This window comes from Barbus barbus (genome assembly GCF_936440315.1).
Source record: "Barbus barbus genome assembly, chromosome: 18".
Taxonomy (NCBI): Eukaryota; Metazoa; Chordata; class Actinopteri; order Cypriniformes; family Cyprinidae; genus Barbus; species Barbus barbus.
The window spans coordinates 29,540,442-29,559,087 of NC_136746.1; the positions used below are offsets into that span (position 1 = coordinate 29,540,442).

Genomic DNA, 18,646 nt, shown 5'->3' on the forward strand with positions numbered 1-18,646 from the left:
ACAGAGGATCAGGATATACACTGTAGCAGACTTCACAGCCGAGTACAGCGAGATGCCAGGGGTTCCTGTAGCCCAGAGTCTTCACTTCTGAAGAGATGTTTGTTCAACTGCAGGTGAAGCGACATGAATCATTCATTAATGCTTTGGCAGTCATACGGCGGCCATGAAAACTACACTTACAAATGTCTGGATGTCATTACATTAGACCAGGTTTCCCAAACTAGTGGTTTGTGAGTTGATGAAAAGTAAATTAATGATTAAATCTTAGATAATGGATCATGTTTAACACAGGGTTTCTGTGGGTTTTCAAAAGGTCTTTAAAAATCCTAATTCGCCCCTCCACAAATTAAGGGCCTAAAAAGGTCTTAAACTGGAGCAGAAAGTCTTGAATGCATACAGTCGTGGAATTAAATGTTGCATGCATTGCACACACACACACACACACACACACACACAGACACAGACACAGACACAGACACACACACACAGACACACACAGACACACACAGACACACACAGACACACACACATACTATTAGTATTTTTTCCCAGAAACTACTAACTAATGTAAAAATTGCAATTTGATGAAAAGCGAATAATTAATTAAATCCTAATAAATAAATAAATAAAGGATATTTTTAAAACCGTTTTTTGAGTCCTTAAAAGGTCTTTAAAAGTCTTCATTTGATCTTCCACAAATTAAAGCCCTCAAGTCATGGTATTAAATGTTGCATGCACTGTAAAAAAATACAAAAATACAAAATTCTTCCCTTCCACAAATTAAGGCCTTAAAACGGTCTTTGGAGTAGGACTTGGAGTTGGAGTAGAACGTGTTAAATTCATCTTAAAGTCCTTGCATTAAATGTTGCACACACTTCCAAAAAACAAACAAACTGTATTGTTCTGTATTGTTAAAAGCGCTATATAAATAAAGGTGACTTGACTTGACAAACAAAACAATATCTAAACATCATTAAATCAAGACACATTTACTTGAGATTTTTTGAAAACTGAACAAAACTGATTAGTTTATGCCTAAAACAAGAACAAATATCTATCAAGATAATTGATCGTTCTGATAAATTTTTTATAAAAAGGTTATTTTGCTTCTCAAGTAAATGTATGTTGATTTAAGAATCTTGAGATTTGCACTGGAAACAAGACACAAACTTTTTGCAGTGTGATCAGAAGATCCAGTAAAAGTTATATTTCAATTGTATTTACAAGCTTTAAAAGTCCCCTTCAAAGTGTTGATAATACAACAAAGTCATTTTTGTTTAGAGACCATATTGACGTATTTTGTTCCATTCAGTTTATTCCTTACATTTTCTTCATTTCCTGTTTGAAACTGAAGAGACACACTGTGAACATTAAAGTAACACCATCTATTAATTAAACTTTGGATGATGAAGAACTACCACCAGCTTACTAATATTTTGCGTGAATCTTTCTTATGCTTTTGAAAAGGCCATCAATCAATTCTTTGGACACTGTTTGAGCTCCGATGAGACGAGCGTGAGATTAATGAGACGGACTGAAGTCAGCACTTGTGTTTGACTGACGTCTGTAAGTGAAATGAAAGCAGGACTCATAGCCTAGTCATAGACAAGAACGTTTGTCCCACATTAGTGTTTGAATTTGAGCTGATAGGAGGTAAAGTGAATTTATGCTGATGGTTTTAGCATGTGCAGTCGGCTGAATTGTGCCGGCGTTGTGTTTCAGCACAGCTCATTAGAAATGAAAAGGAAGGCGGATAACTGAGGTGTGACGCCTCTCTGATCAATTACCCACAGAAATCACTGCACTGTCCTGAGCGGCTCACAGCAGATATTACAACTAATGTGTACCACAGCTGACTCTGTGAAATATGACCAGAAATGGCATTGCAATATTGGATTGAAACTGGATTTTTACTAAACTCTGAAATTTGGGAAAAGAAACTGTGAGACGTGTTTGCCCTTGCACAGTCACTATGGGATGTTACTGTGGCGTTGCTATGTTACTAAGGTGTTATAGGAGATTGCTATGGTGCTGCTATGAGGTTTCTAGAGTGTTGCTATGCAGTTGCTAGGGTGTTGTAGGAGATTACTGTAGTGTTCCTATGCAGTTAGTACTGCATGGTGTTGTAGGAGACTATTATGGTGTTGCTATGCAGTTGCTAGAGTGTTGTAGGGGGTTACTCTGGGGTTGTTATGCAGTGTCTAGAGCAGGGGTGTCCAAACATCTGTGGCCGCTATCACTTCTGGCATTTTTAAAAAATGATACGAATCTGCAGAGGTGGGCAAACTGCGGCTGTTTTCATCCAGCCCGTGAGGCAGTTGTTCCAAAATAGCTAATCTGATGCAATATCAGTAAAATCCAATAGATGGCATGATGCTGTAGCCTGTAGTGCAGTATATAACCCCTGACGCGGCCACCGGAGCTGATCGCACCCACTCTAGTCAGTCCGCGGCACGTTTCAGAAGCGGCTCTCCACGCGGCTTTGTTAAAGATAGGTGCCTACTCTATTTTTGACGGACGGCGCGTTCAAGCTGCACAGCAATACAAAATAAAAAGTCAAAATAGCTGTATGGCACACTTGTAAAAAAGTTACGTTTTAAAAATGTGAAAGTGTTAATTTGTTTTGAAAAATGCCTTGTATTGGAACTGTTTTAAAAATGCTTAAAAGGCTCTGTAGACTTTCCAGTATCAGAACAAATGCCATTGTTATCCTTACGGGCACTGTAATTTTGTGGGGAAAACATGGAAATAATTTGTCGTTTTATCTTGCAAAGATATGCTTTCTTCTGTTTTCCACACATTTTTATGAAAATGGATATAGGCTACTGTTTTGGTTCTGGATTATAAATTGTGTTTTTTCATCTGAAACATGCTGTGATTTCCAAGGCGACTTATATAAAGCAATGAAGGTCAAGCGCAAAGTGCACACATTAGGATTGGTGACGAATGAGAAAAGGCAAGTGAGTTTGTATTGTGCATTTTCCAGCAAACACGCCGCTAGTTTCAGTTTCGCTTTAAATATTTTGGCTGGGTGTTTATAATATATGTTTATGGCGAATGCCACTATAATTTGTGTTTGTTTTTTACTTATATTTTCGTTCTTTTTTTCTATTCTGAACACTGCTAAATTTACAGGGATTTTGTGGAGTTTAGGGAATATAAATACATGTTTAAAATGTTTGTAAACGTTTAGTTTATTTTACATTATTTTTGAATGAAATGATAAAATGTGTCTTATACATCAATCGACTTGTACACCGATGCAACTTATCTGTGTTTCATGAAGTGCTCATAAAAATAGGTAGAGATGGTACAAAAATAGAACTACCATGTGTGTACAAGTATACATAGGGCCTACAATACAGTAGTACGTGAGTGTCAATTTAGAAAAAGAAAAAAAATCAAAGCTTCATTTGTCATAAACATATTATGCGGCCTTTCACTTAATGTGGCCCTCGAATCAAAAAGTAAGCCCCCCCAACAGATGCCCCCAGATGTTTACGAACATCATTCACATACTGTTTGCTGCGTTTCCAGTGCGTAGCATTAAGAAACATAAACATATAACCAGCTTACCTGATTCAGTGTGATGGCTGAGCCTGTTTCTGAGATAACAACATGCCAATCCGTGGTTGGATTTCTGACATGACTAACCGTAAATAATTTTACACCATTCTCACTGTCGCCTAACAGCGGGAGTCAGATTGCCCCCTAGCGGATGGCTGAAGATTTGAAAGCTCGTATTCATAAATCTTCAAGGCAATGTCTCTGAATTAATTGATGCCCCACAGGTTGAAAACCCCTGGTCTAGAGTGTTGTAGGGGTTACTCTGGTGTTGCTATGCAGCTGCTAGAGTGTTGTATGGGTTACTCTGGTGTTGCTATGCAGCTGCTAGAGTGTTGTATGGGTTACTCTGGTGTTGCTATGCAGCTGCTAGAGTGTTGTAGGGGGTTACTCTGGTGTTGCTATGCAGCTGCTAGAGTGTTGTATGGGTTACTCTGGTGTTGCTATGCAGCTGCTAGAGTGTTGTATGGGTTACTCTGGTGTTGCTATGCAGCTGCTAGAGTGTTGTATGGGTTACTCTGGTGTTGCTATGCAGCTGCTAGAGTGTTGTAGGGGTTACTCTGGTGTTGCTATGCAGCTGCTAGAGTGTTGTAGGGGTTACTCTGGTGTTGCTATGCAGCTGCTAGAGTGTTGTATGGGTTACTCTGGTGTTGCTATGCAGCTGCTAGAGTGTTGTATGGGTTACTCTGGTGTTGCTATGCAGCTGCTAGAGTGTTGTATGGGTTACTCTGGTGTTGCTATGCAGCTGCTAGAGTGTTGTAGGGGGTTACTCTGGTGTTGCTATGCAGCTGCTAGAGTGTTGTAGGGGGTTACTCTGGTGTTGCTATGCAGCTGCTAGAGTGTTGTATGGGTTACTCTGGTGTTGCTATGCAGCTGCTAGAGTGTTGTAGGGGTTACTCTGGTGTTGCTATGCAGCTGCTAGAGTGTTGTAGGGGGTTACTCTGGTGTTGCTATGCAGCTGCTAGAGTGTTGTAGGGGGTTACTCTGGTGTTGCTATGCAGCTGCTAGAGTGTTGTATGGGTTACTCTGGTGTTGCTATGCAGCTGCTAGAGTGTTGTAGGGGGTTACTCTGGTGTTGCTATGCAGCTGCTAGAGTGTTGTATGGGTTACTCTGGGGTTGCTATGCAGCTGCTAGAGTGTTGTATGGGTTACTCTGGTGTTGCTAGCCATTGCTAGAGTGTTATGGGGTTTACTTTAGTGTTGCTGTGTGATTGATAGATTATGGCTATGTAGTTATTAATATTTTAAGTGATTTGTTACTGTGTCAAGTGAAAAGTCTAATCGTTTGTTGTTGTTTTTTAATATGTCCATTAATAGTAATAGTGGTTGGCTTGGCAAACACTTCTAATCACTGATTTCATGAATGAGTTTAGTAAGAGCTGTTATTCCTCTGTGTTTGATGAAGACTCATGCGTCACTCTTCTTCTTGCAGTCTCATCTTCTCTCTCTCATCTATGTATTTTTAGCCTGTGAAAGTGACAGAAGTCAGAGGGGTTTAATTTAGCATTTCAGCGTTTAAGCTCTTCTAAAGATGTGTGATGTCTGAGAAGCAGAATGCCGCCTCTAACACCAGCGTATTTCACTATGACAGCAAATAAATAGCTGTCATGTAATATCTAGTAATTCCAGAGTGATTTTCAGGAGCTCTTTATGGGTGTGCGGCACCAGTTCAGCCGTATGGGTTTGCACTTTCTGAAAGACTTACCGTGTGTGTTAGTGATTATATTATACAGTTAACCGTATTATACGAGTTCACCCAAAAATAAACTTTCTGTCATAATTTACACGCTTTCATGCTGTACCCATGGAACTTTCTTTCTTTTGCAGAAGACAAGAAGTTCACGTGGCTTTTTTTTTTTTCAATAAAAATGAAGTAAAATAGGCATGTCAGGCTCCAAAAATGACAACGAAGCTTCATGCAAGTTTCATGCTGTTCAGAAAATGTTCAGGACACCAGATGCACAAAATCAGTTTGACATCAAACCTGCCAGAACTGTGTTTGATTCTAGAGATGCTGCATAGTGGAACATATTCAATAGATAATATCTAAAATTAGCTCTGTTTCTAATACACATTGCTATTGTGTTGCTATGCAGTTGCCAGGGTGTTGTGGGAAATTGCTATGGTGTTGCAATGTGGATTCTGGGGTGTTGTGAGAGATTGCTATGGTGTTGATATGTGGTTGCTGGGATGTTCTGGTAGATTGCTATGATGTTGATATGCAGTTGCTGGGGTGTTGTGGGACATTATAGTGTTGCTATGTGGTTGCCAGGGTGTTGTGGTAGATTGCTATGGTGTTCCTATGCTTTTGCTGGGGTGTTGCAGAACATTATAATGTTGCTATACTGTTGCTGGGGTGCTGTGGGACATTATAGTGTTGTTATGCAGTTGCTGGGGTGTTTAGGCAGATTGCTCTGGTGTTGCCGCTATGTGGTTGCTGGGGTGTTGTGGGACATTATAGTGTCGCTATGCGGTTGCTGGGGTGTTGTGGGAGATTGCTATGGTGTTGATATGTGGTTGCTGGGATGTTCTGGTAGATTGCTATGGTGTTGCTATGCTTTTGCTGGGGTGTTGCAGAACATTATAGTGTTTCTATACTGTTGCTGGGGTGCTGTGGGACATTATAGTGTTGTTATGCAGTTGCAGGGGTGTTCTGGCAGATTGCTATGGTGTTGCCGCTATGTGGTTGCTGGGGTGTTGTGGTAGATTGCTATGGTGTTGCTATGTGGTTGCTGGGGTGTTGTGGGACATTATAGTGTTGCTATGCAGTTGCCGGGGTGTTGTGGGAGATTGCTATGGTGTTGCTATGGGGTTGCTGGGGTGTTCTAGTAGATTGCTGTGGTGTTGCTATGTGGTTGCTGGGCTGTTCTGGTAGATTGCTATGGTGTTGCTGGGGTGTTCTGGTAGATTGCTTTGGCGTTGCTATGCGCTTGCTGGGGTGTTCTGGTAGATTGCTTTGGCGTTGCTATGCGGTTGCTGGGGTGTTCTAGTAGATTGCTGTGGTGTTGCTGTGTGGTTGCCGAGGTGTTGTGGGAGATTGCTGTGGCGTTGCTATGCACTTGTTGGGGTGTTCTGGTAGATTGCTATGGTGTTGCTATGCGCTTGCTGGAGTGTTCTGGTAGATTGCTATGGTATTGCTATGTGGTTGTCGGGGTGTTCTGGTAGATTACTATGGCGTTGCTATGCGCTTGCTGGGGTGTTCTGGTAGATTGCTATGTGGTTGTCGGGGTGTTCTGGTAGACTACTATGGCGTTGCTGTGCGGTTGATTCTATAAATCAATATGATGTCAAACCTAGCAGAATAACCTAGGCTTGAATAGCCATGTTTTAATTCTGAAATGAGATGTGACTTTTTGAGTTTTTTTTATATGTTTCTGCTGCATAAACACCTCATTCAGGTTTGAATTACAATACAGTGAGTAAAATGACAATGTTTATTTTTTGAATGCAAATGCAAAACACATGCTTACATGCAAAGACAGTTAGCCATTAAAATTAAAATTACTCAAATATAATGTGACCTTCTGCACTTCAGCGTTCGTCATTGTGTCCTAACTGTCTGAACTGCAGCATTAGCATGCCTTTTAAAGCTAATATTGTTTGTTTAGCAGTGGGTTTATATGCATGTTTTTGTGTTTAGAAGTGACTGCTAATGCAGCTCTGTGATGAGCTGAACTCCTACACACCAGCACTAAACTTTAGCACATTAGCAAGGCTTGTTGAGTTCTAAATGAACTGTCACATCGCTCGCCCACTCAATAAACTCCTCTAAAATGACCCGGGAGACCTTCTCTTTTCACTCGGTTTCACTCTGTTGCCATTAGCTATAGCGTTGAAGACTAATGCTGTCTTCCAGATGCGTCGGAATGATTGTATCTACTTGACAAGCTCACAAGAGCGCCGCCATAATGACGATATTAGTGGATGCTAATTTTTTTTGCTAATAGTTTGATCGTGAATGTTGATGATACAGTTTAGTTTAATCAAGAATTTTGATAGATCTTAACCAAAACTGCTTATTTAGCTGGTTTATGACAGATTATATTTCCTCTTATTCTTTCTGACAGCATGCTAATGATGAAATTGCACTAGTGCAGCATCCAGTGTTTGTTTGTAAGTATTCTCTGGAGTATAAGTCATGGCTTTTAATCATCCGAAATGTGAGATTTATATTTCAAAGCGACTAATGCATGTAATGTTAAGCATGAAAATCATGCACAAAGTGCACATTTGGATTTGTACTGTAAAAAATGTTGTCCTTGATTTATAATAGCTGCAATTATAATTTGTTTGTTTTAAACATATTTTTCATTCATGTTCTGTTTTGAATATCGTTAAATTGGAAGAATTTGTCATGGAGTGCAGTTTTTAAAATACTTGTTTAAGTTTAAAGTTTGTAGTTTCTAAATGTAATTGTGACTTATTTTCCTCTTTTTTTTCCACTTAAAAAAACTAATAAAAGAACAAAAGCACATAACAAAATGAGAAAACAAAGACAAATCCTAACCTACATTTAAAATGAAAACTAAGGATATAAAAATAAAAGCTAAATGAAAATATGATTAAATACTTTCATATATATATATATATATATATATATATATATATATATATATATATATATATATATATATATATATATATATATATATATATATATATATATATATATATATAATAATAATTCTAGTATAGTATATGAATAATACTAACATAACATATAACAATGACTTGTTGTTTTCCAAAAATATGTTAAAAAAGGGGAGGAAAAAAAAGAGTAAGAAATCTAAAATAACCCAACACATACATTTGATTTCTGTTAAAATCGTGGTCGTATCATTATCACTATTTCTGAACTCATAAGAAGGAAGTTCCTGGAGGACTTGAAGGCAGCAGCAGGATCAAACGCTGCTTCTGGCTGATCCAGGATTCATTTGTTCTCTCTTGCATGTCAACTTAAGCGTGCAATGTTTTGGCTTTGCATCTGATGGATCTCCATCAGAGGAGGTGGACCGGAGCCGGCATGTGGTCCATCGGCATCGCTGGTTTGAAGAAGGTTTAGTAGTGTCTTCTGAGGCCTGATTTCTGAAGTCTGGATCAAAAACCAGCGACATACTGCCTCTGTAATCGCGTTCAGCACCACAGCTCGGCTTCATTCACGGCTCTTTCATTTTCTGTATTCTGCCTGGAAGATTGAAGCCAGTTCCTGTGACATGAACACACGTTTACATTAACAGCTCCATTAAGAGTCTCCAGAAGTTTACTTCAGCTGAGATGTTCAGCCATGCATGAAATCCAGTGTACATTGCTCTAAGCATTTTTGTTTATAGAGATGCTTTAGGCTTTAATAACACTTATTTATGAGCATGAAAATAGTCTGTTTATATGCTAATAACAGTACTATATTAACTCTGGAACATGCAAACATCAAATGTATTTCATAATCAATTGGTGACAATGTCAAAAGCACTGTTTGAGTATGTAGAGGGTCTCAGTTCAGTCATTTCATTTAGGATGCTGCTCATGCATTAGATAGCAAGGCTGCTCATTAAGTTTTGGAACAGAGAAATGTGTTTTTGTGTATTTATTTAGAAATTTATTTTGGATGTTATTTATTTAGAAATTTATTGTATAGGAATTTATTTTGTGATTTATTTATTTATTTAGAAATGTATTTTAATTCATTTGTTTATTTAGAAATTTTATTTTTATTTATTTAGAAATTTAATTATTAAGAAATTTCTTTGTTTAGAAACAGAGGCGTCATGCCCATTCAAAGTGAGGTGGCACGTGCCCCCTCAGATTTCTGAGCCAATTAAGTGGATTTTGAATGCAGCTTCCGAAAGACAAAAAAAAAAAAAAAAAGCAGATTTATATTTGATACAATCACACCAGTGTGATTAAATCGTTCAGCGCAGCTGCTCAATTCAAATCTGCGTCCCCTGGCTGGCGCTGAGCCAGAGACAGAGGAGTTTTACAGCACTGTGCATTGTAACCAATCACACATGATGCTGTTGCGCTTATGAATGCAAGGACCAATCAGAGGCGTTCAGATGAGTCATTAAAATGCCAGCCCACTCGCTCACTGACTGAATATCTCTTTCTGGCGAATTTTCTCGTTAGAAACAATAAAGTGCAGATGTGTGTATGAATCTGTAAGATATTAATTTCACAGTGTAAACAGCTTCAGTAACTTTAATGGGAGTTTTTGAGAGTGCTTGAACTCTAGACTGTCAGTGAAAATGTTCTTTGCTCTCTTTCTGTACAATGAAAGTGTTATGATAAGTAGCCTAACTTACAATATTTGTATTCACATTAACTTTCAATGTTAAATTCACATTAAATATAAAGTCAGTCGTATTAAAACTATGTTATGGCATGACGCCCATATCTGTTACTTAAGTAAACAGAGGTTTTTATGCATAGTTAATAGGCTACATAATTAGGCTACTTTGACTATCACCCACTATAGATCAACTAACATAATCTATAAAGGTGAGAATCGAGATATTTCATGATATAGTTAATGCATTTTGAGAATGTTTCGAATAAAAAGGAGAAATAAATAAAACATAAGAACATAAGTGCTATTGTAGCCGCTGTCACATGACGACCCCCCCCCCCCCACACACACACACACTCGTGCCCCCTCAAAAATAATGAGTGCATTACGCCCCTGTTTAGAAATGTATTTATTTTTTAGGTATCAATTTATATATTTGTTTATTTAGACATTTATACAAAATATTTAGATGTTTATTTATTTATTTACACATTTTAATTTATAAAAGTATTATTATTATATTTTTATTATTATTATTATATTTATTTTATTTATATTTATTTTGATCATGTAGGCAGTAGACCTTTTTTTGAAACAAATAAACATATTTTTATTTAAATATTTAGACATTTGTTTAAAAAGCATTTATTTATTTATTTAGAAATGATCAAAGCTGCTCACTAGGTTTTGGAAAAGAGAAATATATATTTTGTTATTTAGAAAATTATTTAGAAAGTTTATTGTTTTATTTAAAATTTTTATTTTAGAAATGTATTTGTTTGGAGATGTATTTATTTGTTTATTTAGAAGTGTTACGTATTTAGAAAGGTATTCATTAAGAAATTAATTTATCTAGACATCCATTTATTTATTTAGAAATGTGTTATTTTATTTGTTTTAGGAATTCATTTCTTTAGAGATTTTTTTTTATTAATTTGATTATTTAGAAATTTAATTATTTATTAATTTATAAATGTATACAAACTATTTATAATTATTTATAAAGTATTTATTTAGACTTGTATTTATTTATCTATATTTTTATTTACACATTTAGCTATCTATTTATTTAGAAATGTATTTATTCAGAATTGTTTAATTTAGAATTGTATTTATTTATTTATTATTTTTAAATTATATGTATGTATGTTTAAATGCATTTATTAGAGTGGCTCAATCTGATGATTTCATGTATGGATGCTGCTAATGTACTGTAGGCTCAGGACGTATTGGAACAGAGCCGCAGGTGTTTTGTATTATAGGAAAGCAGTTTGTCAAGCCATAAATCTGTGCCTACTCATGAAAAACAAGCGGCTCAGAGTTCACTGCAGTTTTCTCTCAACTCAATATCGGATCCGGCAGTAAATAGCTCATTTCTAAAACTCCTGCACTAAATAATTCGCAAGCTGCATGAATTCTTAAAAAGTGGATGAAAATAGGTGTTCTCTTACTTTGCGGTTTTGTACGAAAAGCAGCGTTTAATAGCAGCCTGACGTTGGGTTATATGAAGTAATGTTTATTCGGCACTACATCTGCGAGCAGGAGAAAAGAGAAATGCAAGTTCAGAGTTTTGAGAGCCTCTTATCCATCGAACTGTGCCTACGCTTGTGTTTTTCACTTTTAGCACCTGCCTTTAAAACCAGACAAACCCGCATTCACATGCTGTTCTGCTGCTCAGACTCATTCGTGTCGGCTCAAGTGTACATTTACAATGTTCAGCTTTTATGGATTCAGATGGTCCTTGACGTGACTGTGAATGTGGCACCATCTGATCCATTCAAATATCTCAAATGTAATATACATAATCATGTCTATCTAAATATAAGGGAGAACAAGGCTGTATTTCACTAACTATAGTATCCTGAGTCAAAAGTACAATTTTTATGAATGCTTGTTTTCTCTCACAGGTATATATATATATAGTAGCTGTGAACACAATGAAAGCACAAGATTAAAAATATTATTAGGTTAAGACCCATCAGGAATTGATTTGATGGTGAATGATTGAGATATTGGACTTGATGAAAGGTTACAAAGGTTGTATATGTATACATGTGTGTGTGTGTGTGTATATATATATATATATATATATATATATATGTGTATGTATTTATTTAGAATGTAGATATTTGTTAAGAAACATATTTATTTATTTAGAAATGTATTTGTAAAATATTTTATTTAAATTTATTTTATTTAAATGTATAGAAATGTAGATAGAAATGTATTTATTTAAATAAATGTAATCATTTATTAAAAAATAGACATTTATTTCTTTATTAATCAATAATTAATTTTAGACATCTATTTATTTAGAATATTATTTATTTAGAAATTATAATCATTATTTACTATAATATTTTTTATTTAGAAATGTACTCAGAAATGTATTTATTTAGTAATTTATTTAGATTTTTTAATGTACAAATTAATTTATTTAGTAATTTATTGATTTAAAAATGCATTTATTTAGAAATGTATACATTAATTATTTTAAAAATACAAATGTATTTATATATTTAGAAATTTAGAATTTATTTAGCATGCTTTTGTACTTAGAAATGCATTCTGTTAGTAATTTATTGATTTATAAATGTTTATTTAGAAATAAATGTATAAATTAAAATGTATTTGCTTATTTCGACATTGATTTATTTAGAATATTTTAATTTATGTATTCATTTATTAATGTAGAAAAGCATTTAGAAATGTATTTATTTAGTAATTTATTGATTTGAAAATGTATTTATTTATTTGGAAATGTATTTTAATAATTTTAATAATATATTATAGGTGAAATGTGGGCCATGTTGTCATATGATTTATGGGTTGTTATTTTCAATAATAATTCAATCATTCATTTCTGATGGACAACACATTGGTGTGATATATTTGTATGTTTTGCCTATCATGAATTGTGTTTTTGTATATTTTTTTTACAGTTTAAATTTGACTCAGCCATTGGATGTATTTTAAACACAGAACTGTTGTGAAAGATGGATTTTTTTCCTCCTCACCAGCTGTTATGTATTTTTACATAAATATCTCTGAATATCTCTTTCCTCCCACCTGAATTTGGAGCATGCGAGGCCTTTGAGTTTTGGAGACTCATTTTCATAATCTCTCTACACAGCAGTGAAACTCATAAGTGTCTGACAGCTCCGGCAGAAGAGAGTTTAATGGCGCAGGCCAAATGCCTTATTTGAGTAATATCTAGGAAAAGGCAAAGGCTTTAAACGAGCCGTTCGTCCCGTACTGTTACTGTCTCATCATACGATCCGCTGATACTGTCTCCGTCTGATTCTGTTTAATGCAGATGAGCATGCATTCAGTGTGTAATGTGTGTGTGTGTGTGTGTGTGTGTGTGTGTGTGTGTGTGCAGGGGGAAGGAGTTCGGTCACGATGTGGACTTCATCATTAAAACACCTGAGGCCGGACAGGAGGACGTGATTCTGCCCGCGGTGATCGAGAGGTTCAAAAGCCAGGTACAAAAACACCTTCTGCCGAAAAAGCTTTTACCTGTAGATTGTTTGGCCAAATACTGAAATCAGTTTCTCAGTGCATTAAATGAATGACCTCGTGTTTCACTTCAGAAATGGTGACCTACTTTAAAAATACACTTGGCAGTTTGGAAAGTTTTGCTTGGGAAACCTTGATTGTGAATCTTTTACAAAGACTTACAATGAACACACAACACACACACACAGACACACAAACAAACACACACACACACACACACACACACACACGCGCATGTTGGTTTTTGTGGTTTATGGGGACTCTCCATAGGCGTAATGGTTTTTATACTGAACAAACTGTGTGTGCTATTGCCCTACACCAACCCTACACCTAAACTTAGCCCTCACTGGAGACTTTGTGCATTTTTAGATTTTCAAAAAAACACCATTTAGTATGTTTTTTAAGCCTTTTGAATTACGGGGACATAGGCAGTGTCCTCATAAACCACCTTCATATTGTAATACCTCTGTCATACCCATGTCATTATACAAATTTGTGTCCTCATAAACCACATAAACATGCACACACCCTATAATTGTTTATTATGTAGTTTTATGTTTTTGTTTTGTTATTTAATGTTAGGGTTATATATTTGTTAATTTTATGTATGTTAGTAACACTAATGTTGATTTATTTTCTAAATATTAGGTAGATTTAGTAGTTTTTTTAATATATAGTTTAGTAGCACATTTCTTAATATTAAGCCTAAAATGTGTTTTAATGTCACTATTGATGAGGATTGCATGATCTTTGAATAATATCGGTCTTTAAATGCAAGATATTTAAAGTGTACCTGAAGTGTACTTGCAATAGTTCCACTTTAGCACAATCAAATATCCTTCAGCACGTACAAAATTAGATGTTCCAATATAGCAGACTATACCAGTTTAGTACCAGAAGTACAATTGCAGGGTATTTATATTAAGCACATAAATATGTAAATTGCTTTGTATTATACTTATTTTATTATATTTAAAATGCATATTAGTATATTTATCATTCATTCATTAATTTCTTCCTTCGTTTTTTTACTTTAGTTTGCTGGAAAATCTTGTTGATGTAAAACAATCAACAACAAAACACATGTAAAAAATCAATAACAAGTGTATTTTATTTTATTTCATACACACAAAACATTTGTTTACTTTATACGCATATTAGAATTTATTTACTACTTTATATGAATATTAGAATGTATTTATTCATATGCATATTAGAATTTATTACTATTTTAGTGTCTAATAGTTTTATTTTTTATTTTTTGTCTTGTTATTTAGTTTTTGCTATTAGCATTTTAACGTTTAATTGCTGTTTGGTCATTGTTGAAAATCTATATTTCAGTCAAAGTGAATTATTGCATGTGGGATCATTCAGCTAATTTCCCACACATGCTTACGGGGTTGGGTTAAGATTTGTGAGGTCTGAGTATATGAATGTGGTGTTTTTGTGGATGAAGTGTGAATGTAAGCACTGGTTCTTGCTGTGTTTTGCTGAAGTCACATGGATCGTCTTGAGGAAAGTTTCTCATCAGATGTGCTGGAGTGTGTCTGATGCTCTCTGTGATTTCATCGATGTTTCGTGGTTTTGATTGGCCTGTACTAGCAGAGAAGGCCTTTAATGGTCACTTAAAACAATCAGAGCTGTTCATGCGGTTGGTGGATAAACAACTTCCTCTTTTCTCTAATGTTTGGCAGCTGATTACAGAGCAGGAAAGAAAGACGAAACAGGAGACCAGGACACACCTGATTTTTAGGGTGATGATTTGTAGACCAGCCCTTAAAGACATTGGACATTATAGTGATTTTGCCACTGTTTGGGGTTGTAGGAGCTCTACTTCATATTGTTACAAACAACAGTGTTTACTATGGTAAAATCAAAGGTTTGATTTTGACATTGGTGAGGACGTAACAGCAGACAACACCCTATTATTTCTGCATTTATGATAGACTTGTGACCACAGTTTCATGTCATCTAAAGTCTTTATGTATAGCTATGGTAGCCAACATACTCATAATTCATAAAGAAAGCTTTAGCATATCCATTAGACAATAATTACACAACATTACAGCAGCATCAGAGCGCTGGGTGTTTCAATCACGTACAGTACATCATTTTATTTTAATATTACAAATGAATCGGAGAAATCGTTACTATAATAACAGTAGAGAACACAACCTTGACGTGCATCTGATAAACTGCAAGCTCTTGTTTCAGTTTTGTTTTTTAGTTTGTGGATATTTCAGCAACAGTTTGCTTTGTGCCTTCAGTTTAACTACATGAAGTGGGTAAACTAGAGAGGGTAAACTATCATTCAACTGAACTGTGCACGTATGTTTTAAACACTATTGTAAGTGTCTTTTCTTTCTGTTTTAAATGTGTTTTCTTTGAATTGTTTGACTACACAGAAGAGTACATATGGAAATATAACTTAATTGTGCTTCCTTCAAGCTAAATTTCACATACATAAACAAAAATCTGGCTCTAAACCCCTTTTTTTTTCAAAGTTGTTTTAGATGAGTATATGGGAAATATCCAAAGCTCTGTTCATCCTAAAGCAGTCAAAACTGCATCTCTATATTCATAGGAGTCCTCTTAAATTGTGAATTTATTACTTTTTTATTTCTGTTTTGTATTAAGCTGGCAACACATCCCTTTTGAAAATATAACCATGGTTTTACTATTATATACTGTGTGTGTGTATATATATATATATATATATATATATATATATGCACACATGATTATTTTTTTTTAAAGGGATTTGTATTTGTTTAGGCTATACTTTATTTCTTTCTTTTTTCTTTGTTTTGTTTTTATAACTGTACTGCCTTAATGGTTTAATAATAGGCTACTTATATAGCCCTGATTTAAATCAAATGATTCGCAATATGCGCTTTGAAGTCCTGATCTGATTCAAATGATTCACGATACGGGATCTGCTTGGAGCTCTTCGAAACTGTGAATCATTTCGCGATGCAAAGGTTTACAGACTCCAAAAAGCTCTGTTTTACTCATCACTACTTGCTTTTTAAATCATCACATGCGATGTCGAAATTCAAAAAACGAATGGCTTTATTGATCTGGTTTTGCTAGTGAATCGCTTGAACTAAATGATCATGTCACGAGTTTGAATCAATCGGAGAGGTTCCATCATAAATGACTCACTCAATTGTCCTGGTTTTTCTTTTCCTCTTTTCGCGTCTTCAGTCATGTTTACATGACACTGTCAGCACTACTACTGGCTTAGCTCGCTAGTGTTATGACATTAAATGCAAAAAGTGAAAAAGTATGATGCTTACAAAGAAATTTTCCATATATTTCCATTCCAAAGATAACATCCAACACAAATCTACGAACATATTCAGGTGAGGTAACTGGTTTACTGCTAACTAGTGAAACACTCCATTAATATGACAAGCTGTGGCTCAAAATATATGTTAGATGGAAACATTGTGCTTTATGATGGAGTTTGTAGCTTAATTCACTATATTTGAAATAGTTTGAGCTGCAGTTCAGTTGCTGACAGTTCAATAGAAATCAGTTAAAACATCCAGTCTCTCAGACCACTGAAGTGAATGTTCAGTTTATTAGTATATTTTGTAATAAATATTTGAGCAATTGTTGTTGTATCTGATTGTATTAGTCTGTATAGAGTGATAGTCAAAGTAAAAAACAAAACAAAACAAAACAAATGGGAGAAGCAGATGAACACAAAAATCACCGTAACACATGGATAGAAGAACACAACTATACTCCTTTACTCTTTCTACTGTATATGTGACCCTGGACCACAAAACCAGTCATAAGGGTCAATTCTCTGAAATTGAGATTTATACACACCTGAAAGCTGAATAAATCATCTTTCCATTGATGTATGGTTTGGTAGGATCGGACAATATTTGGCCGAGATGCAACTATTTGAAAATCTGGAATCTGATGGTGCAAAAAAATCTAAATATTGATAAAATCACATTTAAAGTTGTCCAAATGAAGTTCTTAGCAAAGCATATTACTAATTAAAAATGACGTTTTTATATATTTACAGTAAGAAATTTACTAAATATCTTCATGGAACATGATCTTTACTTAAAGTCCTAATGATTTTTGGCATAAAAGAAAAATCTATAATTTTGACCCATACAATGTATTTTTGACCATTGCTACAAATATACCCCAGAGACTTAAGACTGCTTTTGTGGTCCAGGGTCACATATATGCTCAGATATGACAGAAGGGATTTGAATATCACATTAGTGTGGAAGTGTAAAGTGTTTCTGTGAAACTGAGGGATGAAGTGATGATGGACCTCAGGACACTGAAGCTGGAGACAGTTTAGTTTGCTGAGCTGATCTTTTGTTCATTGAGTTTCTAGTCTTGAAGGCCACAGAAAACAGGCCGTTTGTGCTCTCAGTATCGGTTTAGTTTCAGTAAAATTAATGCTGATTTAGATTTTGTTTATTCAATTCAGGGTTCAATTGGTGATTTAAGTTGAAGCAAATTAAAGGAACTTAATCAAAGAAGTTAAAGAGATTTTTATTGAATTTGTGTGTGTATTTCTATAGTTTTTTATAACTGTTGTTGTTTAAGTATTACTATTCAATAAATAATATTTTATATAAATAATAGTAGCATTTAATAATAGTATTTAGTATTGGGAAACAGTGTGTGTGTTTGTGATGGTGATTTTAGTTTCATTGTTCCACCATTAGACGGCGACAAGAGACTGTTTTACGAGTCAGCAGTAAAGACTTTTAAATTGAAAGAGACTGAAATGGGGTTGTAAACAAGGAAGTTATTTTTACTTTCAACAACTGCTTGTAAAACACAGCCAAGAAATGCACTGAGCAGCGCTGTCACCAGAAATCACCCTTAACAGATGAAAGGATAATATGACAAAGATATCGCTTTCCTCAGCGGACATTCAAACTAATGATTTATTGTGAATATGAGATTGAGCTGAAGAATGAATGCTGTATCAGATGAAGGTAATCACACTCGCTCAGTCAATCTCTCTCTCTCTCATAATACTCAACTCTTCATAATAAACAGCTTTTAAAGTGCCCCTATTCGCAATTATGTATTTTTGAAAATGACCTTTCATGCAGTGTGTAACACAGCTCTAAGTGAATGAAAACATTCTGCTAAGTTTTAAATCTGAAAGTGCAAGGTGTAAGTTATTGTCTCTCAAAAGAAAGAGTCAATTCTGAATCATTGAATGCAATCATCATGCAAAGGAGGGGTTTGGAAAAATGAATCGTTGAGCGAATCGTTTGGGAGTGG

General features: G+C 35.1%; 1 protein-coding gene across 1 annotated transcript in view; it reads left to right on the forward strand.

The window, feature by feature from the left end:
* Nucleotides 1-18,646, forward strand: part of LOC306884773 (DNA nucleotidylexotransferase-like) — a gene marked incomplete at its 5' end in the record, with an annotated part of 120,203 nt that overhangs the window by 33,239 nt on the left and 68,318 nt on the right. Inside the window, one exon of the mRNA XM_079440960.1 lies at nucleotides 13,230-13,332. Coding sequence (XP_079297086.1) covers nucleotides 13,230-13,332 — 103 coding nt within the window. The remainder of the gene's footprint in view (nucleotides 1-13,229; nucleotides 13,333-18,646) is intronic.